General features: G+C 31.4%; 1 protein-coding gene across 15 annotated transcripts in view; it reads left to right on the forward strand.

Annotated features, from left to right (window-relative positions):
• BCL2L11 (BCL2 like 11) overlaps positions 1 to 22531 on the forward strand; it is a 45298-nt gene that overhangs the window by 8977 nt on the left and 13790 nt on the right. For all 15 annotated transcript variants that reach the window (XR_007950371.1, XR_007950373.1, XR_007950368.1 and 12 more), the window contains one exon: positions 19879 to 19988. Coding sequence is in view for 5 of the 15 variants with exons in the window: in XM_051975801.1 (XP_051831761.1) it covers positions 19879 to 19988 (110 nt within the window). In the remaining 10 variants the exon portion in view is untranslated. The remainder of the gene's footprint in view (positions 1 to 19878; positions 19989 to 22531) is intronic.

Here is a 22531-nt window from a genome sequence, read left to right on the forward strand (position 1 = left end):
GCATTTTTAGTGGCATGGACCACATGTTTGGTCTCAGATAATGCTGCCTCTCACATTTCCTAGTTGTATGGTTCTGGATAAATGACTTCATTTAAATAAGCCTCAGTTTCCTTACTGCTAAAATGAACATAATACTTTTGCTTTTTAAGTCAAAGGATTATTATGAAGCTTAAATGAGGTGATAGAAAGTACTTTGCAGTTAAGCAAATACTTACATTTCAGAGCTTGAGGGAACTGAGGCTGAGGAGAGATTAAATGACTCTCTTGAGGTCACATAGCTGTAAATGGTAAATTTGAAACTCACATAATAATTGACAATTATGTATGCTTTTTTAAAGTTTGCAAAGTACTGATAGACATTCTTAACATCTGAGCACCACAAAAAACCCTAGGTCTTCTGATTCCTAATTGCTCTTCTAGCTATACTATAAAACAAGTTGCAAAAGTATAAGGTTTAGAAATTGAAAAATAACCATTTAGGAATTTGATCTTTACCAATGCTTTCTTAAATAGTGATTGTTTTAATGGTAAAATTTTTGATTTATGTATCTCCATCAATTTCAAGCAAAGCAATATGTCTCCTTATATATATATAATATATATTCTATGTGAATTTTTTCTCAATTGGCATGTTATTTTTTTAAAACAGTGCAGATTTTTAGTATATAACATTTACTCAGAAAACAATTTAATATTTTTTACTGATTGAAACTTCCTACAAGGTCCAGTCCATGAAATGTTTTCACTGCCATTCCTAATCAGTAGCTTAGGTAATATAGCAATTCACAGTGGTGTGTTGTAAATGAATAGAGGACAGGGATCCCATACTTAGTTTATAGAAATTAAATTAAATTACATCTATAGACTGTAATAAGATAAATGAGCCACTTTTCAGTGGTTATTACTTCTTCTTATACTTATTTAATTGATGAACAAATTAGTTGAAAGTGATGTTTGGTAAATAAGCTCCTATGCATTTTGTGATTGATCTATATAAAAAGTCAAATGATTAACAGTTGGGGGTCTGTTTTCCATATGTTCCTTTTTTATTTAGAAATTTTTGTAGGTCAAGATCCTTCAAAATTAAATAAGCCTTGCAGAATTAGCTATATTATCTAAGATAATTGGTTTTTATCTTACTTATGTCCCTTACATAGGGACAAATTTGCTTTAAAAAGTACTTTGGCATATAAATAACCTGTTCTGTTTTGATAATTCTCATCTTAAAGCATTCATTGTAATAAACATTGAAAAAGTCAGATTCATTTCTTACAAGTTTTAAGTGAGGGAAAAGAGTAAAACTTTCCCCTTATGATCATATTCTTAACTAACAGAGTGTTTTTCACCCAAGAAAAAGAAAGTACATTTGTTGCTGTGATTCTTCAGATTCCCTGCCTTTACACCATTTTTATATAGCAAAATAAATGTAGTTAATAATGATTGCATTTCTGACTGATAATCTCTTAAACTTTATCATTTTATCATAACATTTTAGAAATATAGTAAGGCAATATGGATAGAGTGCTGGTCTTTGAGACTCAAAAATTGTGGTTTTGAAGCCTGGCCCTGATGTTCAATTCGTGATGCTGACCAAATCAGTGATATGGGTGCTCTAGAGAACTCTCTGAGTTGCAGATAAGGTTGTCAGTCTCTATTGATAGGAGGGAGTTTCCTTTACTAATGAAGCTACAGGTCTAATCACACTTTCCCTTTGCCGTTATTTTGCACTGCTTGTTTCAGTTCAGTGTTTTGTAAATGCTTATTTTCAGAGAGTTAAATCAATAAAGAAAAAAACTATTTATATGCAGTGTTAGACAAAAAATTAAAATGTATTAATAATTCATGAGTCTTTTTGTAGTAATATGTTCCTAAAGGTTTACAAATCAAGAATCAAGTGATTATGAATAAATTCATATTTTAAATCTATTTGGATAGATCACTTAGGATCATGGTAAATTATTTTATGAAGATGAGAATGTTTTTTGCTATATGAACATTATTCAATTAATAGGTTTTGCAATTTATAATTTTTGTGTATTGAGTTTTGTTAAAGTATAATGTAACTATTTTCAGTCAAAAACCATTTATTAGGCACCTACAATTGCAGGTATCAGAGCTACAAAATAAAAAATGAAACAGTCCTATCCCGTGAAGGAAATTATATTCTGTAAGAGAATTTGATATATATGCTTCTTGATCTATAAAGGAAAAAATAGAATTAAAAAGGTCTAATAAAAGTTGTCTTATCCAAAATTCCCAGCTAATTCAAGAATCTACCCCTTTAAATCATTCTTGTTTGATCGTAGAACTCTTTCAGTAATGAGTTCACTGTTTTGTAAGATAACCATTCTACATTTGGACTGTTTCCAAGTTTTAGAATATTTTTCTTAGATGAACAGAAATTTGTCTTGTCAAAATCAACAGTTATTTATTAGGTACCTCCTATATGTCAGGCACTGTGCTAAATGTTGAAAATCCGCAGAAAGGAAAAAAAAAACCAGTAAGATGAGGACAATAAGGTGCAAACAACTATGCCTTAGCAGAGATAATCTCACAGGAAAGGTACTAGTGTTCAGGGAGATCAGACAAAGTTGCTTCCAGAAGGAATTTTAGCTGAAGCTTGAGGGAAGCCAGGAAAGGGGAGAGATAAGATGGGAGAGAATTGCAGGCATAGACTGAAAATGCACTGTTGGGAGATAGATTATTGTGTTCTAGGAAAAGAAAGTTGGCAGAAGGAATAAGAAAACTTGAGAAATTGGGAGGGTGAAGTACAGGTTGAAAGGCTTAAAAACCCAAACAGAATTTTATATTTAGCAATGGAAGTAATAGGAAAACACTAGTTTTTGAAAGGAAGAGGATTAACCTGGTCAAATTTGACTTTGGCACAAAATTGGAGGATGGACTAGAGTGGGGAAAAATGAAGATAATCATTCAGAAAGTTGTTGTAGTAATTCCAGCTTGAGGTGAGGAAGATCTGTGCCAGAGTAAAGGTCGGGTCAGTGGAGAGAAGCAGGCACATATGAAAGATGTTATGCAGCTAGAAGTACAGGATTTGGGGGGTCAAGATATGAGGGGTCAAGAAAGACACCTCAGTTTGGAGCCTTGTGGACAGTGAGGATGGTAGTACCCTTGACAGGATTAGTTTGGAAGGGAGATGGGTTGAGTTCAATTATGGACACGTTGAGTTTAAGATGTCTACAGGACATCCAATTCAAGATATGGAGATGTAAGACTGGAGGTCACGAGAGAGGTTGGGGGTAGATAAATAATAAGGATCATCTGTGGAGAAACGATCTCTAAACCATCGATCTTGCTTCTCTTGGAAGTATAAAATATAAGCCTTAATTCCTAATCTTCATGCAGCTTTTCATACATCTGAGGACAATGATCATGTTAAACCTCTTAGGTATTCCTCATAGAATAACTCCTATCTGGCTCTCCTACTTTCCTAGTTGCTGTTGTCTGAATTTGCCCCAATATTTGTCAGTTTCTGCCTTAATTGTGATTAAGAAGAAAGTGTGATGTTCCATATGAGTTCTAGCCAGGACAAGAATGCATTTGGACTGTTAATATCCTTTTTCTGGATATTATATTTTTGTTAATGCATTATAAGAATGCATTTACCTATTTAGCAGGCATAATACATTTATTTCATATTGAATCAAAACTTCTAAATATTTTTTTATCTAAATTCCTGGATTAAACCAGGTCTCCTTTATTTTACACTTGTACATTTGCTTTTTTAAAAACTTAAAACACAAGAATTTGTATCTCTCTTCAATGTTGCATTTTATTAGAATGGAACAATAGACTCAATCTAAAAAGACTTTTGAATTTCACTTAAGTCATTCATTATATCATTAGCCGTCTTTCTCAGGTTATCTGCAAATATGAAAAGTGTGCAAATTGAATCTTTTTCCAGTCAATTGATTTAAAAAGTTAACTCAGACAGGGCCTAGAATTAAGCCTGAAGCTATACTACCATAAATCTCTTATCTAGCTTGATAGTGATGTCTCATACAAGCCTTTCTTTAATCTTTGCTATATATAATTGTTTATTTTGAACAGTTTATATTTGTATCTCTTTACAAATATAAGCATTAAAGTTGAATGTGAGTTACCATGTTGTGTGCTCAGAGAGGCATTAACAGATGAATGGAACTAAATGCTTTGTTCACTGACAAAGCTTGTGACCTTGAACAAGGACTTCTACTCTTTGGGCTATGATTTTCTCATCTGTAAGATGAAAGACCCTAAATACATGATCTCTTAAGCTCTGACATTATGATTTTTCCCTGATCTTTGCTTCCTTTGTCACTTTCCTTTTCCCAAATTAGTCAAGAGAGCAACTTAAAAATTATGAGACATGAAAACAAACCTCTCCCTTTTTTTTTTTGGAAAGAGTCTTTGAATGCTGTTATTGTGGTATTTCAGGATGTACAGAAGTTGTCCTGGGAGATAAATTCACCTCCTAGTGAGAAACTTTAGAAACAAGAATATTATAATTTATGTTTTTAAATGAATGACTAAGTTAATAGGTTTACAAATATTTCTATCTTAAAGAATATGTAGTCATGATATTGTGATGCTAGCAGTCAGTAGAAATAGAATTTATTTCATTTTTAGAATCAGTTCCCTGAGATCTTGGGAATTCAGGATTTATAAATTATTCTTAGATTGAATTAGTGATGTAGTTCTCCTGTCACATGTGAGAAAGGTTCATTATTATCTTTGCTTAGATCAGACTAATCAGTAAAAATAGTATTATTACTTAATTAATATTACTTAAAAGTATTAGTATTTAAAATATTGTGTAGAAGTAAAGGACTTGTTTAAGAAGATGCTAAAAATACTTTCTTTTCTCCTTTTTTGACTGTCTTTTAGTCTTACACCTATGATCCATTGACCCATTTTTCTTTTGTGTGATTGAAAGTGAAACCCTTCTAAGTCTTGAATTTGTATTAAATTAATGTTTATCTAAGGAAATTCTTGTTAGTATGTCAAATTGAAATAGACTATTAAAAGAGGAAGTACAGCCCAATCCTGGGGAGGTAAAGAGAATTTGGGACATAAAGTGAATTACGGATAAGCGCTTAGAAACTAATATTCTATGCTCTTTGGTTGGAAGTAGGTAGTCTGTCACTGGCTTGTTGCAGCAGACCAACTATCTGAATATTTGTCATAGATAGGTTCAATATTGAGGGGTTTCACTTACCAAAATTTGCTAAAATAATTTTCTGTAGGGTACTCAAAGGATTTGCAAACTTAATAAGAGGATGTTTTTCTGTCCCATTTATATCAAAGCTTTAACTCATTTTATATTGACTTAAAAATTCTGATGATGTTTGGTTATTGAATATTTAAAGTAATGGCATAATTGATTTAGAGATGATAACTTTGAGAGCAAATATTTAAAATTGTTCATAGATATGTATAGATGTGGTCCATTGCTGGGACTATAAGGACTTACAAAAGAATTGGATGAACTAGTAAATGCCGAAAGTAGTAGGCTCTTTTATTTGACATATTCAAGGGAAGTTTTCATTATTTAACTGGAGACAGGAGATAGGGACAACAAAAAATGGGTATTTGAGTAGCCCAGAGTACTATGACCCTCTTTATGGAATAATACTGCCATATTCAGATTAGAGTATCCTGCCAACTTCTTCCTACCAGGTAGAAGTCTAGAATTTCAAAAATAGTACTGGGAAGAATTAAATGAGGAATGTTGCTTGGAAATCTCACACAAATTTGGAAGTATGAACAAAGGGCTATAAAACTGTGCATACCTTTTGATCCAGCAGTGTCTCTCTGGGGTCTATATCCCAAAGAGATCATAAAATGGGAAAGGGACCCACATGTGCAAAAATGTTTGTGGCAGTCCTCTTTGTAGTATTAAGGAACCGGGAAGTGAGCCCATCAGTTGTAGAATGGCTGAATAAGTTATGGTATATGAATATTGTGGAATATTATTATTCTATAAAAAATAATAAGCAGGCTTTCAGAAAAACCTGGACAGATTTATATAAATGAAGTGAACAGCACCAAGAGAACATTATATACAGTAAAAGCAAGATTGTGATAATCATCTGTGATGGAGTTGGCTCTTTTCAACAATGAGGTGATTGAAGGCAATTCCAATAGACTTGTGATGGAAAATGCCATCTGCATCCAGAGAGAAAACTATGAAAATTAAATATGGGTTAAATAAAGTATAGCATTTTTACCTTTGTTGTTGTTTGATTTTCTTTCTTGTGGTTTTTTTTTTTTTTTCCTTTTGATCTGATTTTTCTTGTGCAGCTTAACAAATATAGAAATGTGTTTAGAAGAATTGCGTATGTTTAACCTATATTGTATTTCTTGCTGTCATGGAGAGGGGAGGTAGAAAAATTTGGAAAACAAGGTTTTGAAAACTATCTGTATACATTTGGAAAAATAAAATACTGTTTAAAATGAAAAAAAGAAATCTCAGGCACATAATGGTTTTGAGGTCTTGGCAGGAGAAATGAGTCCATTAACATTCAAGTTCTCGGATGCATTTTTGCTTCATGCCTCTGGAGATCTCGGGTCAATTCCAAAAATGTGGCAGCTCCTTCATTGAATATGTTAGATGTTTTATTGGATGGTCATGTTTAAATGAGTCTGATTGGTTTCTCATCCCTGAGGTCACAGATAGGGAAATAGCAGTTAAGGTTTTAGTTTCCAGATATATATGCTGGGGCAAAAAAAAGGGACTAATTATAGAAAATACAAGCCTGGGACATCCTGTGGAAGAGAAAAAGCATACCAGAAAAAGCGGGGTATTTTTTGTTGTTTTGTTTTGTTTTGTTTTCATCCAGGGTTTGTTTTGTTTGGTTTGGTTTTCTGGGTGATAACATAAACTATTGGGGTCCCTCATTTTGTACAGTAGGAAACTTTTCTCTTTAAATGTGTTTAGGGGAAATAGCCTTGTAGAAGATGGTCAAAAAAGCCATTAATAGTGGCTATCTAGTAAAAAACTTAATTGGTCGCTAAATGTATGGGATGTTTTCGTCATAAATCTTCCAAACAAAATTAAACAACAAATAAGAAGTAGCGTGTAATCAATATTAGAATATGTATGAATTTAGAAATTCACTTTTTTTTGGTGAGGCAGTTGGGATTAAATGACTTGCTGAGTTACACAGTGTTAAGTGTCTGAAGCCTGATTTGTTTCTGGTCCTTTTGAATTCAGGTCAGTGCTCTATGCACTATCCCATCTAGTTGCCCTTAATTCACTATTCAAAAAAATGTCGGTTTGGAATTTTGAAAATCATTTTTTCTCCCAGCTTACTTTAGTCATATACTTTGAACCTTCTGATTTGAACTCATTGCAGTATTTTTTTTTTTCATCTTCAAGAGAAGTAGTAAACAAATATACAAGTTGTAGGCCACCATCATTTGATTTATATAGACAGATGAGATACAAAGTTCAACTTACTCCTTTTAGTTTTTTTTATATCGTGATTATAATTTTTAAGTGCTTAAGCAGAATTGATAGTTCTCTTAGAGTAGTTATATTCACAGTTAAAGTAGTTAAAACCTGGCAGCTTTTTGAGCACCAAATTTTTTTTTTTTTTTAATAGAACTTGTCCTTATAGCCATGGAGATTTAACACATCCTTTAAACAGGTTAGATAAGCCATTTTTGTTAACTGGAATTTTATTCAGTATCAATATACTGATGCTTATAGAGTACTTCAAGAAGAAAATGCAATTCAAATGTGCTTTTGTTTTTTACCCCTTTTGGGGGTATATAATCTGTGATTTCAGAGCACTGGGGAACTTCCTGTGAGGAAATACTGACACCTGCTTTGCAATTCAGAGTTGTTTGGGGGCACAAGGAAGTTAAGGAATGTTGGTGCTTAGGCTCAGTACATATTAGTACTTACTACCCAGCTAAAAAGGCTTTGAACAGGAGCTTCGTAATGGATCCATCCATCATCTTTGGATCCACAGGATTTGGCACACGCTCCTTAATACTTTCTTAATGATTGATCGAAGATCAGACTTAGCTAAATTTGAAGAGAGCCAATACCAGGAGATTGGCAATAGAATGGCTTTTTTTCTGACTATATATATATTAACTCATGAAAACAATTTACTCAAGTGAAAAGGAATTATAATCATGATTAGGGAAAGGAAAAGCCAAATCAGTGAAATCACATTATTGAAGTTATAAAGTATACAACTTTCAAATTCAAAACAATTTATTTTCAGAATAACTTTTAGGCAAGTATATTTTAGAATTAGTATGTAGAGTTTAGTTAAAAGAAAAAAAAATTGAGAGGTCATAGATAATCTGTTCAACAGAACTCAATTCTATACTCTACTCTCAAGTGCTGCTGAAGGCAGATGATGACTTGTTCTAGGACAGCAGTATGATATAGTACTCTGTGTTTTGGAGCAGAAATAAAGAAAACTGAAAAACATTGGGATCTAGGGGAAGGGGCATTCCAATGTGCTCAAGAAAAAGAGCCTAGCATTTAGCTGAAGCCAATTCTCTTTAGAGTCTTGTGCATTTAGAAGGGTCTGCGATGGTTCCCTTGAGAAATCACCATTAGAGGAACAGGAGTCAGAAAGTGAGACAGAAGAAAAAAAAAAATTACCGAAGATCTCAGAATGAAAAAGAAGCTTAATTTAAAACCCTAAGCCTAAACACATAAAGCAACAAGAAAGTTAATAATAACAAAAGAGAATATGACCACCAGGTCATCTAAAAGGATCCAGAAATCTATGAATAAATATTGAAAACCAAAGGAAAATAAGCCCTAACTCTTGTTGAAGCAGAAGACAGCAAAGAACCATAGAAAAATATATTTAAATGATTTTAAAAAGGCAAATAAAAATTGTGAAAGTAGAATTAATGGTCTGCCCATCAGAAATAATTGTCAAAATAGAAAAACTTGAATCCATTGTGGCAAGTCTCATCTAAGAAATAAAAGAAAATGCATAATTGAGAATAAAAGCACCAGAAGGGAAAAATCTGTAAGAGAGGCAAAAAAAAAAAAAAATGTTGAAAAAACATATGGTCTCCAAACAAGCAGAACATTGCAAAATGTAGGTCTTGAAGGCAGGCTGTATATACAATTATAGGTCTCTTAGAAGAACATAAGTCAAAAAACCCAAACAACCCAAACAAGAAAATACCAAAAAAATTGCCCAGAACTTCTAAACATGGAAAGCAAGTTACTATTCAAATAATTGCACAAATCACCTCCAAGGGGATTTTTAAAAGTGCTTAGGTTTAACTATTCTACTGAAAAACAATAAATTCTTAAAGCAACCTGAAGAAAAATCTTCACATACAAAGGAATGTCCCTTTAAAGGTCTAATCCTATAAGTTTAAAAAAAATGCTCTCTATCAATTAGCATTCTTTAAGTTAAAATAGTCTTTTTATCATAGACATTTAAACTCAAGTCATTTTTATCTGAAAAGTCATCTACTTTTTAAACTGAAGATGAAACTAATATTTAAATGTCTTTCCTTAAGGTCACATTGAACACTTAATGGTGCAGTGGGTAAAGCACTGGGCCTGGAGTCAGAAAACCTGAGTGCAAATATAGCATTAGATACTAGTTGTGTGGCTGAGTAAATCGCTTAATTCTATTTGCCTCAGTTTCCTCATCTTAAAAAAGAACTGGAGAAGGAAATGACAAACCACTTCATTATCTTTTCCAGGAACACTCCAAATGGAGTCACAGATAGTTGGACATGATTGAACAGCAAAATGATTGCATAGTCCATGTGTATCAGACAGTTCTTGAAACCAGGTTTTCTCAACTTCAAGGCCAATTCTTAATTTACCAGGATAGATGTCTTCACTTATAAATGTATTTTCATATATTTTAAAATGTTTTTTTTCTCTGCCATGAGAAAGGAGATTGGTGATCTTTATTAATATTTCCTACATATTTTCCTTATCAGAATATGCTTTTTAAAAGAAAAGTCTTACATGGACTCAGTACTTGTACTTACCACAGTACTTACTAAGTACTTAGTACTTACTACTAAGTAGTAACTTACTAAGAAAATTGAACTTATATTTGGTGAGAGGAAAAAATGATTGTGGGATGGGATGTGCAGTTTATTAGAATAGAAAGATAGGATTTTTGTTTTTACTATCTAAATGAAAGTGATAGTTTTTGAGTTCTAGACTAAATGGGTATTAGTAGCAAATGATAAATTCCTTAAGAATGTTACTTGAATATGGTATAGAAGGCTAGTAGTGCAGTCATGATGACCTAAAGTAAAATTTTGCCTTTAACACAGATAAGCAAAGCATTAAATTCCTAAGTACTCCAGGCAACTCAAGTCTATAAGTACCAGATAAACCTGCCTTCATTTGTAGAGTATGCTTCTTTTGAGGACCTTTCTCTTCACCAATGAAATTTAAGTGCTAGACTGTGCTACTGCCAGCCCTCATAGATCGCTCCTGCTCATGTTAAAAAGACATGTATTGACTTTTCAAACAACCCAACGTAGCATTAGTATTTGAGATAAAGCATGTAGAAGAATGGATAGAATCATTAGAACATTTAAATATTTTCCAGGCTTCTATACAGCTTTCATAGTCTTTTAGTTTGGCAATTTATAAATTGTCAGCCTGAAATTTGATGAAAGCAGCTCTCTTTAGATTTCCTAGTCCATGATTGGATAAAAATATTAGCTGTATTTCAGAGTACTTTTTTCTTTTTATGGTATTTTATTGCAGCAATTTTTAAAAATACTTATTCATAGCTTTTTATTTTTTTCCAAATACATGTGGATAATTTTTAACATTAACTTTTGCCAAAACCTTGTGTTCCAAATTTTTTCCCTCCTCCTGCCCCCCAGACATTAAGCAATCCAATCTAGATTAAACATGTGCAGTTCTTCTAAACATATTTCCATATTCATCATGCTGCACAGGAAAAATCAGATCAAAAGGTGAAAGAAAAACATGAGAGAAAAAAATAACAAGCAACAACCACCACAAAAAAGTGAAAACTGTATGCTTTGATCTACATTCAGTGTCCATGGTTCTCTCTTTGGATGCGGAAGGCTCTTTTCATCACAAGTCTATTGGAATTGGCTCTGTTGAGCTTACTTCATTTAGTATCAGTTCATGTAAGTCTTTCCAGACTTTTCTGAAATCAGCTTGCTTCTCATTTCTTAGAGAAAATATTCCATTACCTTCATATACCATAACTTATTCAGCCATTCCCCAACTGATGAGCATCCACTAAATTTCCAATTCTTTGCTACCACAAAAAGAGCTGCTACAAATCTTTTTTGCACATGTGGGTCTTTCCCTTCTTTTATGATCACTTTGGGATACAGACCCCACAGAGACACTGCTAGATCAAAGGGGGTATGCATTATTTTATAGCCCTTTGGCCTTGGTTCCAAATGTAGTAATGGTTTTTTTAAAGTACTGTTAAAAATTCATGTGACTATCTGGGCTTGTCATATACATATATGCCGGTAAAATAACTGTAGCAGTTGAGAGATTTTTATTATGTTTAATACTTTTCATTCCTTTCTAAAAGTCTATTATAATTGGTAAAGAATAGAGGCTTCTAATCTAAAAAAAAAAATAAATCTCTTAAGTGAGAAATTATTTTCTCTTTGGATTCTAAATGTTGGTTTCTGAAACTAAATTCTTTTTTGTTTGTTTTAAGAAATTTATTATTTAGGCTTAACTCTTTTTTTGTTTCAAATTCTGTCCTTTACCCAATTCTTCTCTATTTATTGAGAAGACAAGTGATAGTATATTAAGCAAACCTGAGAAATCATGCAAAACACATTTCCATATTAGATATGGCAAAAAAAATTTAAAAAAGGGAGAGAAATAAAGTGAGAAAATTATACTTCAATTTGGCTGCAGTTAATCTAGTTTTTTCTTTGTGGAGGCAGATAACATTTTTCCATCAGAAGCATTTTCTCAAAAGAAAATTTCTGTTATGAAAAAGTACCAGATTTGAAGCCTCAATAATAGGAACTAATTTTTAGAAGGCAACCACATAGTTACAGCAGTAAAATTAGTTTGTAGTGGGATTAAAAAAAACTTTTGTTGCTCTTATATTATCTTAAATAGGGAATCTTTTGTGCTAGGAATAAAACAGTTGGTTTTCTCTTTTTTCACTTATATCAAATTGAGTTGTGTAGCATATTTAACTTCAAACAGACCTTGGTTTTATGTAAATAATATTAATTATACATGGAGATTATGTTTTAAATGTTGTGGTTTGCTTAAGATGGTTTTTAATTGGAAGTACACTTAGATGCTAAAATAGAAAATGTGATGAATTTGTAAAAACATGGGGAAGATTTAGATGAACTGAAATAGTGAAATAAGCTTTATTAAAAGATACAGTTACAATAAAGGAAATGGAAAAAACACTAATAGGAAGCTCAAGTCTTGCATAATTAGAAAACCAGTAAATGATCCTGGAGAACAGATAATAACATATATATACTTCCCTTCTTTTGGCCAAATGGCAAGGAGTAGAGAAATGCATTAATAAAACTTTTTGAAAATTATTTTTAAAAATTTCTCTTTTGATATAATTATATTCATTCCTTTTTCTTTCTCTTCCCCAGAATCTTTGATATAGCGTTATTAAAAGTAACATTCCTTAAAAAGAGTTGCAATTTGTGTAATGCTGTGACTAAAATGCTTAGTACATGAGTGGTTTGTGAAAGCTATCAAGTGTTGAAATGAACTTGAAAAGTTTATCTTTGTTGCTGAAGCTAATTGTGATGACACTCTCGATTTTTGATCTTCCTGAACTTGCTGACAACATTAGAGAAAGTCTTTTCTGAAAGTGCCAGATTGATTTCACTATCAACCACTTAACCACGATATTAATTTCCTGAATTGAAGAGCTCTTATGATTTGAAATTAACTTAAGAGAGGGAACATTGACTTGCTTAGAAATATGTTTTTAAATCAATATGTTTTATATTGGACAACAAAACAGCTTTTTTTTTTTTTTTGCCTTAGAGAAATGCCCTTCGATAAGTAAAAGAAAACTGCCATGTTACATTGTACTTTTGAATATTTTCTTTTTTTAAAAAAAGAGCTTTCTAACAAGTTAAATGCATTAAACCAATATCTTATATTATGATTGATATTATTCACTCTAGGAGAAAACCTTAGCCAGGCATTCATTTTCGCTTAATAAAATTTTCCAACAGTATTAAGAGTAGACATATAACTATTTAAAATGTTCACTATCCATTTAATTCTTTCTGGAAAGTGAATTGGAATTATTTGAAAAAAGTGACCATGAATATTACTTTTTGACCCAGAGAATCATCAGCTGCCAGCCCAGATATTTATGGCATCATTATGAATTGGAATATTGATATTTTAAGAAATAATGGAGGACAGCTAGATGGCACAATGGATAGAGTACTGGTCCTAAAATCAGGAGGACGCGAGTTCAAAATCAGCCTCAGATTAACAGATATTTACTGTCTAACCCTGGACAAGTCACTTCACTCCAGTTGCCTTAGCCAAAAAAAAAAAAAAAAAAAAAAAAAAAGCAGATCAAGAAATAATGAATACAGAAAAACATGGAAAAACTTACATGAATTAATGATAAGTTCAGTAGGTAGAATTAGGAAAAAAGTATATGTGACCAAAAGTGATGTAATAAAAGGAAGGAATAATAAAAACATTGAAATAAAATGCTATGAAACTACAATGACTAAGCAATAGGAAAAGGCACTCCCCTCTCTTCTGGATAGTGGGGGGGGGGGGGCGGGGAGGACAAAGGAATACTACTGATACCAAAAATGTCACTTTTAATGTGTTACTTAGTTTTGCATGATTCTTTTCCTTTTCATAAAAGATTTCTCTCTAGGAAGGGAAAAGGGGAAAGTTTGATAAATTGTGAAATGTAGGTGATGTTTAAAAGAAAAAAAAATAGAAATTCATTAAAAATTTTTGAAGTTGGATTTGTGGAATAAAATGTCTTTAAAATACTAGGATCACATTTTTCATAAGCATAATTGAAGCTAACATTTTCCTTTTCCAGTAGAATTTCCTCCTTTGTGTACATGGTGTGAAAGACGTGAACTGTTTTAAATAAAATTAATATTAAGTTCACCAAAATTCGGGATTTGTGTACAATTTTATGCATGCTTTGCAGGTTTGTTGAAATATGAACCCAAAGGTATGATTATTAGATTCATCCTTTTATAGATAAAAGTAACTTTTGACTCCTGAAATACAGAGGTGTAGATGTTATATGAGGTGTAACAAGAAAGTCATTTTTAATAGAGGGGACGCAGGGAAAGTTTTATGAACAGGAGTACAGTCTTAATGGGACTTTAAAGATAGGAATTGTCTAATTGGAGATGAGGATTAAGGAAGTATTCTAAGGAAGAGTCAGGAAAATAGTATTGTGGAACTGGATTGAAGAGGCTTTGAATGCTAGGTAAAACAATTTGAACTTTTTTCATTAGGCAGAATTCTGAGCAAAAAAGAGATGACTAGATCTTTGGCTAAAAAAGGTAAATTGGGTGAAAAATGGTGTGCAAAGTTTGATGGCTTGATGAAGTGAATTATTTTTTCCAGTATTGGTGATTTAAGCTAATCCATCCACAGACTTCTCCCAGGTCCCAATTGTCAAAAGTCTAGTCATGCTTACGGGTGCTTATATCTAACTGTGGAATAAAACAAATCAGAACTTTAAGAGGATGAAAACTTTTAATACTGGCATCTTGTTTTAACCAGGTAAGCAATTAGGCTATTCTTTTAGCTTGACCTATTTTCTTTCTTATCTTTTAAAATTTATTTTCTTATTCCATATGCACTATTATTTGAATTTACCTATCTTAAATGGGGTTTAGGAAGAGGTTAAAGATTTTTTTCCCTCAAGGAAGAGCCAATGTCGTATTAATGTATGCTAAAAAAAATCTTTTTTACTTATGGAATCTTAATTCAAAAGAACTACTTCTTTGAAGTATGATTTTTAAAAATTGTTATTTTCCCACAAAATATTCTTATATTTCATCCAACAGCAGTATAACATATAGCATCACTTTATTAACTTACACATTCAAGTTTCAAGAGATTTATTTAATATTCATAAGAACGGAACTGCATTTAGGGTAAGCTGCCACCAGATGGTGTCAGGTGTCTTGCTTGTCTTGTTAGTCCAAACAGGCCTATGCCCATGCCATAAATGTGGTTAGTTAAGATAGGTTAATATACATCTCTGCTTTCTATCATAATAAATCTTTATTCAAATGAGAGTTAACATTTCATAAATGGATCGATACATTGTGATTCAGTATAGGGAATTCCCATAAGAGAATTCCTTCCATTCAAATATCACATCCCATCTTTGACCCAGTAGATAAGTGATACCTCAAAGCTACGTGGCTTATCTAGGGTCACACTGTTACTGCAGAACTAAATTGGGATTTGGAATTAGGCCTTTGTGATTCCAATCCCAGCCCTGGATCCACTAACCTGTTTAGTCTTGACAGTTTATATTAGGTGGTAAAAGTAGGTTGTTTTGTAAAGTGTGCTTTCAGAGAGGTGAACTTTTTTGAAAAAAAAACAAAAACAAAAAAACACTAATAAACGTTAGTGATAATAGTTAAAACTAACATGTCTTAACCCTCAGCAGATAGCTCTTTTGGGGAGGTTTGTACTTCAACTTCTTGCTTCAGATCAGGACAGCATTAAAAAAAATTCCTTCTTCATAATTATAAGTGTCTCCTTTTCTCTTCAGTGTCTCTGCCAGCTATCACAAAGAATTATCATAGAAATTAAAGATGTAGCATCTCTTTTACTTTGTTTATTCTTGACTCTCCTGTTCTTGTTTTCTTTTGTTAGTTTTACAGCATTTATAAATCTGAACTTGAGTTAATGAGCACATGAAAACCATATGGTTACTTTCCCTAAATATCACTTATTACTTTTAATGTACTCCATTCTTTCCCAAAATTTCCTTGGTTACCAGCTTGGGCAGATTGGCCTGGATGATCTCTTAAGACCCCATTCTGATATTAGTCTTTTAGGTTTTAAGAAATGATATATAATTTTGTAAGGAACCTTAGAATTCAATCTAGTTCAATTCACTTAATTTATAGTTGAGAAAATTTAGGCCTAGAGAGAGTAAATGATTTGCTCAAAGATCACACAGAAATGACAGATGTCAGATTTATTTTGGTGTATATAACTTCTTAAAATCACAGTGATTCCCTGGTTGTGTGCAACTTTTTCTAACTGGTGATATGAACTGTCTCATTTCAATTAGAAATCAAACCTTTATCAGACTAGTCTCCACAGAACAATAAATTTAAATAACATTTTTTTTTTAAAGAAATTCAAAATGGTTTCACCAGGTTCTAGAGAAGTAGACTTGGTAGTATCTTCCCTGAGGTTTATAATTTAATTAAAACCTTATGAATGTTAGAAGAAAAAGATACATTATGTACAAAAATATTTATAGTAACTCTTCATAGTGGCCAAAAATTGGATACCAAGAGGATGTCCTATTAAGTAATAGCTAAACAAGTTATAGCATCTAAGTGAAATGTTATTGTACCATTAAAAAATGATAAAACAAATGGACAATTTCAGAGGAAACTAGGAAGATTACTATGAACTGATGCAAAACAAAATAAACGGAACTTAGTAGAACAATATATGCAAGAATCACTATTACAGAGAAAAACAACTTTGACAGTCAAAGGCTCTTATGTGCACAGTCTTAATTAAGCCACAAGTCTAAAAGATTGAAGATGGAACCACATTACTCACCTGCTGACACAAGAGATTGTACTTAAAATTCAGAAATACACATTTTCAGGTTTGGCTACTGAGGTGATTGGTGCCGGTCTGTTCAGCTGTATAACGAAGACTTTATTTGCTGTTGGGGATGAAAATGAAGACATTAAAAATTTATTTATTTTTAATTTTTTTTAGAAAGTAAGGAATTTTTTTTTTAAAGAAAAATAGGCCTTTAAAAAAGGATTTATTACATGTGCATGCTAAACATTTGTCAAACCAGGCCCATGATTTTTGGTCTTTTATATCTATATTTTATAAATTTTGTTGGTGTACTTTTTCTTTTTTTATCGGCAAAGTAAATGACAATATAAAGATAGTATACATAGCACATAACATGGAGGAATCAATGGTTGATTGACATTAGGATTCTAGAAAGAAAAGTAATGATTTTGGCATAACAGTATTTTGCCTATATTTAATAAAGAATTAATAAAGAAATGAAGTAAAATTGCTAATTTATTATATTTTAACTTTCAAGTTTTCTCTCCAGATGTCTTTTTTGGTGATAATTAGTCTTTGGAAATAAAAGTTAATATCTTTAGGTTTATAATGTGTACTTTATGATAATGAATTATGTTTAATTTACTTAATTCTTGTTTGACATGCTTAAATTTCCTTAGGAAGTTTTGTCCCCTTTTTAAAAAACATTTTCTTCAAATGTTTATGAATCAATGTATATTGATTCATCTTTTATCCCTATATTTGAATGAATTTATTCTCTCAGCGTGGTTACTGTGTCCCCTTATGTAGATTGAAACCTTTCTAGACCTCATTATCCTGTATAATTCTTATTCATATCTTCCTAAAATCAACGTAATAAAGTAAGCCCTCATTAAATGTTTTTAGCACTACTCAACAGTGCAAAGGCAAAAAGGAAACAATTCCTACTTAAAGGAGTTTTTGTAGACCATATTCCAGTATTATAGTTCACCCCAATAATCATGTATTTTTTTTTATACTTTGGATGATGCCATTTCTTATATAGGGATTATAAGTTTTAGTAATCTTGAACATACAATGATAAAAATGGATTTTGAATGTTATACATATAACATTGAAATAAAACACTTATGCTTCTACATGAAACTTTAAAATTCCTGAGAAAATATGTTCATTTTCCTCTAGTATTCTTTATACTCATAATAATTAGCATTCATATAGACCACTTTATAGATAGTAATTCCATACGTTTCCTCCTAATGTTTTCAAATATAGTTGTATGGTAATACACCTTGGAAAAATCATGGTCTTTTTGAAAATGGGAATTGTGTAAGAATATTTTTAATTTTTTATTTCAGTCTCTGAAGTTTGAAAAATTAAAACCGACAATTTATAGCCATTATTCTAATCTTAATACAACAGGTAATGGCATATTAGACTCTGGGATTCTGGCTATTAATGTTAGTCATCTTCAGATCTTGGATAAGATGTCATGTTGGCATTATCTTTTGTATCTTTTTTAACATGATTCTAAATGTGAATTTGGAAAAGGGTCTGAGAGAGCATTTAGTTCAACTCACTCATTTTACAGGAAAGGAAGCTGAAGCCCAGGATGTTTAAACATCTTTTGGGGAGTCACATAGGTAGTAAATGTCAGATAGAGTTTGAAGCCAGATTCTCTGAATCCAGAGCTTCTTGTTTTCAGTCAGTATTTATTTTGGATGTTCCATAAAGGGGATTGAAAGGAAAGGTAAAAGTGATCCTTTTTAGAAATTATGTAACTGCTAAATCAGTGCTTACATGACAATTCTGGATCATCCTGTTACTCTACTTGGCAATACTTTATCTTAAGATTTAATTACTTTACAGTGATGAAAATTAAAATTTTCTATTTTGTCTTTCTTTATATGTGAATTATATAGGTCATGACAAGAAAAGCAATAAAAAACAGGAATCCTGAATTTTTTTTGCCTAAACTCATTATGTTAAAAGATTCTTGTGTTATAGCATTTAAAAAAAAATATGTGCTATATGAAAAGAGCATTATGCTTTGGTGTAGGGATATTTTGGCAACTCACATTTGGGTTCTTCCCCATTTTTTGGCTGCTACATAGCTTTAATGTTTTCATTAACAAATGAATAAATTTACTTGGTATAAATGTCAGTGACAGCTTAATGAAAGGTCTAACTTCCCTCTTTTCTGTCTTTTGAAAAATGACTTTACTTTTGTACTTCGTGTGTATGGTATTTTGTATAACTGAATGAATGCTTATCAACTACTTTAAATTATGTAGACAAAACATAAATTACATTGTTTTCATTGAGTCCACAGTAGCATTGGCAAGGACTGTGTGCTTTCTATACTGTGATATTATTCCATATCAATTCTCTCATACCTCTTCTGTTTATTTACTAAATTCAAATCATTAAAAAAAAAAAATGGTATTCCTAATGGAAGAGGAATTACTAAATTGGTTTCTCAATTCCAGCCCAAATCTTATTTACTATTTGTCTGAGCAAATTACTCTTTAAGTTTCTGAGCCTTAGTTATTATACTCCAGATATAAAATGAGGGCAATACTAAGAAATGGAATTGTTGTAAGTCTATTGAAAATACACGCACATACACAAACATAGACATGAATATATATTAAAATTTGTAAAATGGATTTGAATGTATTATTATTAATATTATAGAACTTTAAAATATAATGATGATTATTTATTCCTGTGACTATTATCTACATAAAACCTAAAAACTCACAGGAAACTCTTTATTTCTTTCCTAATACTATAGTGACTTTTAAAATTTTTTAACATTTTTCAAGTTCAATTAATAGTATAACATCTTGGATGCTCACAGTCTTTCTAAAGTGGGAGGCCTGTGAAAATGATATTAACTTATTTCAAACCTTGAGTTTTGAAACAATAAAACAGATAATCCAAAGTTCTATATGAACCTAAATTATATAATAGATTAGTTTTTCTTTCTGGGTCATTATTAATTTTAGATGTTTTATGGGCTTGAATAAGATATGTTCACATTGTCTTTTATTTTTGTATCTTTTTTAAAAATACATATCTTAGAAAATATCAAACTTTTTTTTTTTGTTCTGATACAGCTTCCATGAGGCAGTCTCAATCAATACCTGCAGATATGCGACCAGAAATTTGGATTGCACAAGAATTGCGACGTATTGGAGATGAATTTAATGCTTATTATCCAAGAAGGGTAACTTAAATTTTCTTTATTCTTTTTGCCTAATGGCCTTGTTACTTAAATATATAGCCTTTTACTTTATTTCCTTCTATGTATATGTTCTGTCACTAAATTTACATTAACAGAAAATTTTAAATACATTTTGAGATGACATGACATTTTGTTTTTATGAACAACAATTTTAAAATATTATTCAAGAAATTTGCATCAGAATAGATTTTGGGGTTTTATTTTTGGTGAAAATTTTGCCAAAAGTTACAATGTGCTATAGCTTTGAAGCTTTCGGGAGTTTAAAATAATTTAGTCCAAAATTGAGAGAATATAAAAGATCAGACTCTTGGTTAACTACAAATAAAATTTCACAACTTCAAATATACGGCCTTAACAACTTTAACAATATAATTTTAGCTATTAGATTTGTATAAATGTTTTTAGATAGTTAAATATTAAAATGAAAGAGAGCATTTTTAGCCCAGGTGCCATTTAGAAATATTACTTCTGTTACTCTGATTTGATTGAAAATGAACTAGACCAGTGACTTAATTGATTTTGTGTGATATAATTTTCTTAAGTATCATTAGTTTTCAATAGTGCTTTCCCAATTGATGAGAATACCCATAATTTTACTTAAGAATGAATTTCATTTTAAAAAATTGTAGACATTTAACGCAGGATCAATTTTGTGGGTTAAAACTATGAAATTTTGATCTTATATTCAGTCATCTTTAATCTTTTTGGTAAGGATTGTGTTGCTGTAAATATAATTGTGTCCTGTTTAATGACCTATAGAATCAGATAGATAGAGTTGAAAGAAATCTTTGAATAGAGTTCATCTAATTCCTTTTTCAGGTGAAAAATTTGGGTTTTAAAAAGCTTGTTGCTTACACAGGATTACATGGCCAGTGTTAAAGCAGAAACTTTCACCAGAATCTTCTCATTCCTCATTTTTTATACTATATTATTCTTTCATGGTGTTACTTTTAATCAGACTTTTTTTCCTAAAATAAAATTTTATGTAATATGAAGCAGGCAGGCCTTTTCTATGGTGTTATCTAAATAAAAATATTACTATAGACTTTGTTAAACCTATTCATATGAGTCCTCTCGTTATATTATCATTTCTGTCCTGTGCTGTGTTAAGATCTCAGTTGGATTTCTTAAGTATATCACTGGTCTTTTAAAAATAACTTTCTCTTAACAATTATTTCAATTAATACTTAGCATGTGGCCCAGTTGTTAAATTTTAAAAATTTGAATGTTTTTTGATTATTAACAACTGTCATGAAGTAGATTTGTATACTGTTGGTATTTTATTTTCAAGTTTCAGTTTTTCTCTTCCATATTCCCATTTTTCCTTGATCATTTCTTAGTTCTTTTTCAGACTAACAGAAAAAAATCTTTCTTTAATCTAGTGTTGCTCTTTATAATTTGTCTTTTATTATGGGCTTCTCTACAAAGGATTTTTTATTCTATTTATGTGAAATCTAACTTGGGTATTTGAAAGACTGTATAGATTGTTTCTTAATCTTTGTACTATGACATCTTTAGGGTGGGTACCAAGCTAATGACTCTTTTTTTGTATAACATTTTTAAATGCATGCAATAAAATCAAAGTATTATAAAGGAATCCAAACATACTGAAATTACAGTTAGCAAAATATTTAAAGCCAGCTTCTAGACTCTGCGTTAAAAACGTGTAGATAAGAAATGAAATAGCTTTAATAAAAGATTATAGAGGTTGTCTTAATATTCTTTGACAACAAAACCTGGCAAAGAAAAGCAGAGGCAGACTCCTAGACCAAGATTTCTCTTCAGTTTGGATCTACAGTTGTAAAATTTAAATGAGTAGTTTAAAATTTTTGCTTTAGGAGTTAGTGTGCTTATATGGCCCTTTACTTTTTCTCCCCCTGAAAATAGTATTGCAGTATAGAGTTTTTCATTTGTTAAAATATCTTAGAACTGTTTTATAGAGTACCAGAACAACACCATTTAAAAACCAGTTAGAAAAGGAGTGTACTGCAGAGGCTCTATGTTATCACCTCATTTATTTTCATTTATATGCAGAGTACATTATGGTAAATGCCAGGCTAGATAAATTAAAAGGAGGGAGTAAGCTTGCCAGGAGAAACATGAACATTCTCAGATATACACACAATACCACTCTGATGGCAGAAGTGTATCAAGATGGCAGAAAGAAGAATTAAGAAATTTCTTGATGAGGGTGAAAGAGGAGAATGTAAAAACTGGCTTGAAGCTTAACATTTAAAAAGAAAGAAAGAAACTAAGATCTTGGCAACTGGAGCCATCACTTCCTGGCAAATAGAGGGAAAAGAAATGGAAGGAGTGGCAGATTTTATATTCTTGGACTCAAAGATCACCACAGGGGGCTTCTGTAGTCATGAAATTTAAAGATGCTTGCTCTTTGGAAGGAAAACTATGGCAAATCTGGACAGCATACTGAGAAGCAGAGATAACACCTTTCCAACTTAGGTCCATATAGTCAAAATTAGGGTTTTTCCAGTAGCAGTGTATCCCCCCTGAGACAGTTGGATGAT

This window comes from Antechinus flavipes, chromosome 2, assembly GCF_016432865.1.
Source record: "Antechinus flavipes isolate AdamAnt ecotype Samford, QLD, Australia chromosome 2, AdamAnt_v2, whole genome shotgun sequence".
NCBI lineage: Eukaryota > Metazoa > Chordata > Mammalia > Dasyuromorphia > Dasyuridae > Antechinus > Antechinus flavipes.